The sequence below is a fragment of the Necator americanus genome, chromosome I (genome assembly GCF_031761385.1).
Source record: "Necator americanus strain Aroian chromosome I, whole genome shotgun sequence".
Classification (NCBI taxonomy): domain Eukaryota; kingdom Metazoa; phylum Nematoda; class Chromadorea; order Rhabditida; family Ancylostomatidae; genus Necator; species Necator americanus.
Genome location: NC_087371.1, coordinates 26,311,488 through 26,319,511, shown reverse-complemented (window position 1 = coordinate 26,319,511; position 8,024 = coordinate 26,311,488). Strand labels below are relative to the sequence as shown.

Here is an 8,024-nt window from a genome sequence, read left to right as displayed (position 1 = left end):
CTAAAGTAGCAGCCACTGGTTCTTTACAAGATAATCGGAGAAACCTTTTTGTTCATTTATGATCATAAAGCGATGATAAAGTCAGGAAGTTCCCTCTTAAGATGAACGCTAGTAAACACTAGCACAAAATGTGACGTACACACGTTCTTTGTGACTGTTGATATAATCAAAACGCAATGATAAAACGCAGGAAATCGCCGTAATATAATTGAAGTACCTCTGGATTGCAATAATAAATGAACGGGAAGTTAACGGTTACATTCATAAGTCGGGTAACATAACTGTTATAAGTGAAAAGATGCAGAAACGAAGAAAGATCCTTGTAAGGACTTATTTCAGAACGTACACGTTGTCTTAGAGAAATAAAACAAGCATAGAATCATAGTATAGGAAATAACAACAACAACTTTCATACGTTTCAAACAAATCAAACGGGAAGATTGTTGGATTGATTTTGAGTACCTATATGACTGACCCGAGAAACGATAAACATAATGATCCCCTCCAGTGCTAGATACAGAAATCTTAACTTGTATGGAACACACACGAAAAGGTCCGGACGATGTTCACTTTTTACATTGGCGTTGCGGAGGTCTGTCCTTTTCCATATGATCTGTGTTCATCTGCACTGCAGACGCTGCGACGGCTGTCATCAACGCTTTCTCAGTCTTGAGCATTTTGTCACTGGCTGCCAGTACCTAAAAAGAACAGAGGATTACTAATGACCCTTGGTATTCACTTATATCATCGTTTTATAATTACAAGCCTTTTGAACTAGATCACGGTTAATCTATTATTACAGATATCAGAGCGATCTAATGCGCTTTTAGCATAATTTTCAAACCCTAAATAATAATGTAAGGAAGCAGACCGAACTTACAGATACCAAGCAATTAAAACACTATGAGAAGTCTATTAATCATCTGACAAAGTCCGGAATGTTTTCGGCCTTCAAATATAAAACCTTATCGCACACTATGGTTCCAAGCTTAGCTTCAGACTAGAACAACTAGGAAGTTTACATCTTAACGCCTTTACGATTGCGCGCATTGACAGGGAATCTGCTGTCCACACTGGGGAATATTAATTGCACAGGGCCATATCGCAGAATAACTCCCAATTATCCACGTTATCCGGGTTCCACGGTGTCAGATTAATGCAACTGCGCCAGAAAACAGTAGGATGGTGTGGGAGACCCAGAGCATCAGGTCGGCATCAGAAAGTGGTGTGGTTAGGTAGGATGAGCCTCGCGGCGTCAGATAAACGTGCTGGCATCAAAAGGCAATGAGACCAAGTCCAAGAACGTCAAGTCCCGCGCCGACGCCAGAAATCAGTAAAATGAAGAGAGATGAGCTGGTTGTTTCGCTTTTCATATAAATTCCTCCGTATTTCAGCTCCTCTATATTTTATCCTCATCATACTTGCCAGATGACTTCTTCAAACACTCGGTACACGTATGCAAACTGCTCCTGAAATAATAACTAACAGTTTATGTGGTCTGACGTAGGACCTTATTTTTAACAGTATGATGATGATGTTCACGTCGTTCCATCTTGGTATACTCTGTTCTATGTTTATAGCTGGAAAACAAGCATGAAAAATCAAGTTTGAATAGTCTTAAAACGTAGTACTGATACCCTTAGCAAGAGGGCCGCATAATCGTTCGACAATGCTCACATATTTTAAAGGAGCAGCAGAACCGTAATTAGCAAAAAGAGCTTAATTCTGTGGCAAAACTTGTAGAAAGTACCCCTGCTTAAATTGTTATTGACTATAGAAGGCGAGCAAAGTAAGGACCGCAAGAAGTCTTGAACGCCTAGCGTTAGCCGGACGTTCAGAGTAATACAATAAATACAACTAGTAGTATTTCATCTCCCAAAAGGGTATAAATAAAGGAAATACATATGCAGTTTGCCAGCGGTAGTCAGTGCTTACAACGCAAACTGTGAACTTGCACAGTACTCTCGCCCTTGTAATCGTCACACTTGCCGTCGGAAAATAACAGAAATTAATTTCCATTTATATGTAAGTTGATAGGCATCCTGTAGTTTCGTCTGGATTTACTGACCAACAGCTGATCCATTACGAGCAATTTGTCTAGTTTATAACTGTTAAGGAGCGCAGTTAGCATTGCGCAGTTGATCCTCCGGCTATCTCGCTGCAGTAAGGAGTCCATAGCGAAGGCGTGGAAGCAAGAAGTAGAGCGGCAAGTCAGAGTTGCCCTATGACTTGAGAAAAGTAAGCTATGACTTTATAATATGTCCGCCTTCTGTTCTGAGGGGCCCTCCTCGATCACAACATTCCTAGCTCAGCTAGCGCTGATCCCTATGAACTTGAAGTGATAATTGATCACTACTGCAAGTTTAAAATTCTTCGCCAATACTACGCAAGCGAGCAAAAACATAAAATGGATAGTGCATGAGGTAGGAGCAGCACAACGCTATCTGCTGCCGATGCTATCAGCTATTGCCCAACAGAATTACAAATTGTCGTTGCTAGTCTAATCTCTCAGGGCTAAGTTGTCGCAGAGGATGTGTTCCTAATGACACGCACCCGACTTCAAAAAGATAAAACATGAAACCATAGATTGCCTAACTTTGTCTACATCTTTACCTGAGGAACGGTCAACACTTCTAGCTAAGTATTATAGAACTGGCATCCAACGCCAGACGAGGCACGACTAAAGTCTCGCTACATGCATAGGTGTACCTCGAGGATATGGAAATGTCTGTTTGCCGCTCATACATCTAACCATCTAATTCAAGCCCTGTGAAGATGTAGACGGAGATTACTTGGTATAACTACAAATCTTGGACATAGACACCAGTTCGGTTTTCACTCCTCTCAAATCCGCAATTTCCGTCGCTCCGTCGCGACGCGAAAATCTCGCGTGGCGTTGGAAAGAGGCCACTAGAGAGGCGTGGTCTAGGTGACTCAAAGCGACCATGGAGACTCCCCAACTGTAGGAGCGGCAGCTGTACTTATGCGGATGCACGCGGCGGTAAAGACAGGTCAGCAGCGGTTAGCCTATCTTCGCCAGTACCTTTTGTCCGAAGAATCTGTGCTATAGGGAAAAACAGGAAGAAGAATACCTAGCACAGCATTTTTTCGCACCCCCGCCTTCACCAGAAATTTGAAAGCCACCAAGAAACACTTGTATTCGAAAAGAGCTGATCTGTCGGCATGGCGACACCACATATCGAAGACTCCTATAGGTTCAACTCAGTTTTGACGCACTTTTTCTACAGCTGACTACTGTGAGTTCCCCCAATCTGAAAGCGATTGATTCCAACTTTCAAAAGATAGTGAAACTGCAATGAATAGCATATTCTTTAACACTACCCGAACAATAAAAAATAGAGCTAAAGCGTGCAAAAATCGGTTACTACGTTGGCTCAAAACTCCAGTATGAAAAGTGAAAGATGTATTTCTCCTCACTCATTCTCGAAGTACATATAAATAGTGGAAGCAAAGTAAGTTCTAACTAAAAACACAACTTCAGGTTTTGTCCACCGTCCGCTTGCAGTATGAGGTCTGTTCCCACGGTTCGGAGCCATTTGCCAGTAAACAACGAGTTGCCGACCTGAAATAATTTGGGGTAGGAGTCTGTTTTCAACACTAAATTCTAAAGGACCGATTGTTGTAAAGGTGAGTAGGTCCGTCGAATAGCACGTATAGTGCACAATGTGACTGTTATCAATGAAGATCACTGTTGTGATTATTGAAGATCAACCTTATATAAGGCCGGACCACTATAAGGCTGTCGTTGTAGAGTGTAAATTAGTTAACAAAATCTTCTTCCACCACTACTGCTATTCGCGGACACAAGTTCATTTTCTTGACTCTTTAGTTTTTTGATTTTACTGAAGACTTCAACTGAACAACGTGTGCGCTGCTAGTGATTTTCGCAGTGCTCGTTTTTGGAGTACACGACGAGGGTAATCGTATGATCGGTTAACGGAAAGGCAGGTCGAGCTCGTCCTATAAAAGAATGGTATGACGACCAACAACGACCCTCGCTGTATTCTGAAACCTAATCGTCTGATCCGTAGGACCCGTCCTATTCCACATCACTGCTTTCTAATGCTGGCGCACCATTTTGACGTTCTAGAACCCATCCCGTCTCATCTTCCTGCTTTTTGATTCCAATTCATAACCGTCAGACCCACCTCTTCCACTTCCCTTCCTTCCAACTTTTTAGTAATGGTAAAAGATATTCAAGAGCTCAACTAAAAGATCCAGATCCAGAGATCCAGGATCCAGTAAAAGGCCACTATTACTATTTGTGTATCTTGTACATCGATTGGCTAGAGTATTAATGGGGACAGCGGTAGATTCTTCAGATGTTCAGATCTTATCCTGTCGGGACCGGGTGCCGTACGATTTCTTACCGATATGATAGCATGTCTTACTTCGGACGAGAGAACCTTTGTAATGACATGTCAGATTCTCTCCGATGGTGAAGAGGCACGTGGGCATGGCTGTCACAGTAGAAGTTCGCAGTTTCTCCATTCCTCTTCCCGATGCAATCGTTCCATTCGTGTTCCGAAGGGCAGTCATCTTCGTCTTGCGATTGGCGAAGTCTCGACAGGCATACCGAATGCTTTTTCCCGCTTCTGCAGCCTCAGCCAGCACTTCTGCTTTTCTGTCTGTGAGGTCTTCCTTTTTCGCCTCTCCGCAAAGCCTTGCGAGCTAGGACGTGAGTTCTTGGTTGTTTGTGGCTCGTGACTCCTCTGAAGTGCACGCTGACGTATCAGCTCTGGAGTTTCCAGACACAGGCGTCTCCTGGTGGTTTTAGAACACATCCTTCCTCGTGCAGCCATGGAGATGTTCAATATCGATCCTCGTCGATGCCGATCATTGCGAAATTTTCATAAGAATCGGCTAGGGTCGCGAAAAATCTCAGTTAATGATATAATAGTTCTGGAACTTCGCGGCTTTCTCTTTTCTCCGCGTAAACGAAACGGTTCCCCAAAGGTGGTCCTATCCCGAATGAAACTTCGGCACAATAGCGACATCCGTTAGGCAAAACCTGCTACTGATAATGATGTGGTCAGTTTCAGTATGCTGCTCTCCACCGGCTAACTTCCACGTCCAGCGTAGAGAGGAGGGCTTCTGGAACTGCGAGTTCTCATGGATGGTCTTAGTCGTCATGAAAAAACTCGGAAAGACTCTCCCTGCTCATTCCATTCAATGCCGTGGGTCCCGACATGAAGTTCCTCAAGTCAGCTCAGTTCCTAGGGACAGCATCTTTTCTCAAGACGAATGTACCCGAATGGTCGAGCTTTGTATATCTAATTCGGGAACATAGTGAACGATCTGACCACCAAGTTGAGCCGGAGGAAAAGAGCGGCGTGGAGAGTGCCTGACACTAACGAGGATGCAGTGAAGAAAACCAAACACATCGGCCTCCGTGATCGATTCTTTAACACTGCAGATCTTGCTTCAAACATGATGCTAGAACATTTCCGCACATGCAGGTGAAAGAAAAGGTTTTTTTTCTTTTTTTCTATATCACGAAAAGATGCATTTGTGTTTGCCACTGAAAGCGAAATGAGATGGGACGGGCATGTAATATGGTTAAACGGCAACTGGACCAGAAGAGTGAGGTCCACGTGACAGATTCGCTGACGTGGTCCTTTACAGGAATTTGATGTTCATTAGGAAAGTTCTGCAACATTTCCGAAACAAATGGAAGTATTACTAGCCACCAATCGATCAAACCAAAGAGCAAGGGAAGCGGAGTTGAAACAGGTGATACGTCGAAGGTAAAAGTGGCAGCTCTAAGCTCTACTCACTACCCAATTTGGTGAGTTCCGAAGGACCATTCCACTATTTCAGTTCTTGTTCGAAATCAATAGTACATGACGATATGAGTTTCTACAAACAAATGGTTAGGGATTTGAGAACCACTAAGATACAGTCACAACTAGAAAAAAAAGCAAACGTTCCAAACTTCCATCGATTCACCAAAGTCGCGCACATTTTTTCTCCACCTAACTCACAGATGTGATCAACTAATCACAATTCTCTGCATTTTGTTCTATTATTAAATATTGATCATATTATTTTTTAATATTGGCATTCCAACATTTCGTTCCAATATTATAATACTATGCTTCACTTTAAGTCGTCATTTCCAACTTTTATATTGGATACGAAAAGGATAACAAGTAAAACAGGTAATATTGTAAAGATTCGGTCCAACAAGGCTACGTCCAGTGGATGTAGAAGAACTGCCAGAATTACATAGCTGAATCTTCTCCACACAAAGAATGTGCTGATTAATAAAGCATACAGCAAGACCGCCCACCCAATGGGCAGACTTCTTTACAAAGCCCTTTAACGAAGAATATGATGTTTTTCGAGTCCCGCGCGAGAAAAAATTTCTCACGATCTGGACAAATGGAAGTATTGCTGGCGCTCGCTCGAGCAAATCGACGAACAAATGGAGCACCAGTGGTACAGATGATGTATACATAAGATAACTGAAAACGTTGTAACTGTCTCAGCGAGGACTGCTCGAAGTGTATAGTCAACACTAAACCTGTTGCAACGAGGTAACAAATTAATGAGCATTGTAGAGCTAAAATGTCAGAAACATTATCAAGGAAAGGAGTTCTGTGAGTGAGAAGCAAAATACTCGAGAAAAACTGCAAGTACTCATGAAACCTTCAAACAACTTGAATAAAGCCATAATCATCTCTTTGAGGATTTCTTATTTGTCTGAGGTTTTCAATTAATATGCAATCTTCTTCCAACCACCTGCTCTTTGTCGATCTCGAGTAGGCACAGGTAATACTTAAAATTGTTCTGATCACGCACAGAAGTTAATCAATGTCTTCTCTTTGCATAAGAGACACAAAAAGAGTCAAACGTTCCTTTGCATTGCTTCGTGAACGATTCTGATGATTGGTTCGGCGGTCCTCTTGTAGTGTGCTTTGTGCTGCGTGGAAACCAGTGATTCACTGCTCGATTACAAGGTTGTCAATATGAAGCGCTCATGTTAATTTACTTTTGGCGTAAACAGCAGCGTCTCTGATCTTTGACCTTGACAAGAAATAAAACTTCGAATCCCATCCACAAAGACATCATCTTCAACGTGGAACATGCGAGACGCTCCGGTTTCTGACTGTAACACACTGTAAGTCAAAGCGAGAAAAATGGCGATGTTGGAAAGGTGAGAACGAAGTTGAGTGTCTCCGGCGAGAAGGTACCCGAGCCTTCTTCGTGAACTTCGATCCTGTCCAAGTTCAGCCAGAGACTTTTTTTACACGTTTCGTTGAAATCGTCAAGAATTCGTTCCGCCTGGCTGATTCTAGGTAATGAACATAACAAAATGTCATCGACGAAGTCGGAGAAACGTAGACGGTTAGGTTGTCGATCATCGCGTTCCCTCCAATACTCATTCCAACTTCAAAGTATTGGTGAAGTCTGGCGGAAAGTTCTTTAGATTTTCGGATTCGATAATAATACGGTGATCTACTGATGTCATGTTGGAGTTCGTCGCAAGGGAGGATCGCCACTTCCGAGATCCTCGAACGCTAGAAGAGAAGTGGACGTGACTTTCAATATGCGATAATTAAAAAAGCGATGTCTTTTGGCATTTTATATAAAGGGAAGAATTCATGCAATTTTCGTGACCCAATTGAGTTATAATCATTTATTAGTGGAAATCTTTCACCTGTAGAAGTGGATTGTCTGTTTCAGGCCTGCGTAATGTGATTTGCTTGGTGGCAACAGCCTGACGTATCGTCCTTGCATCTAGGACGCCATTAATTTCCACCACCATAATCTCACTTTCCCATTCATCTGAGGAATCTTCTGTTCTCGTCATCATCGCTGCCTCGAAAAAAATACTCTAAGCACTCTATTCTCAAGCAAACAATAAGCATGTTAACGAAAACCGTTGAAATCCTACGAAGTGCACCCAAGTTTTCGAACACCAGAAATATTTATTAAATCTCTCAAACAAAGTACACTTGATCATTTGAAAACTTACACTTTGTATAATCCCAAACTAA

At 42.4% G+C, this 8,024-nt stretch overlaps 1 protein-coding gene across 2 annotated transcripts; it reads right to left on the bottom strand.

Annotated features, from left to right (window-relative positions):
- Positions 1-566: 566 nt before the first annotated feature.
- RB195_006919 (uncharacterized protein) lies at positions 567-7,840 on the bottom strand (the record flags this gene model as incomplete). 2 transcript variants are annotated; one of them, XM_064180270.1, is made up of 3 exons in its annotated part: positions 653-698; positions 3,498-3,583; positions 7,685-7,840. In XM_064180270.1, the coding sequence occupies 3 exons, from the start codon at positions 7,838-7,840 to the stop codon at positions 653-655; spliced, it is 288 nt and encodes a 95-aa protein (XP_064037156.1). The 2 variants fall into 2 exon arrangements, with proteins under 2 accessions (XP_064037155.1, XP_064037156.1); XM_064180269.1 differs by lacking the exon at positions 3,498-3,583 and having other exon boundaries at positions 567-698.
- Positions 7,841-8,024: the final 184 nt, after the last annotated feature.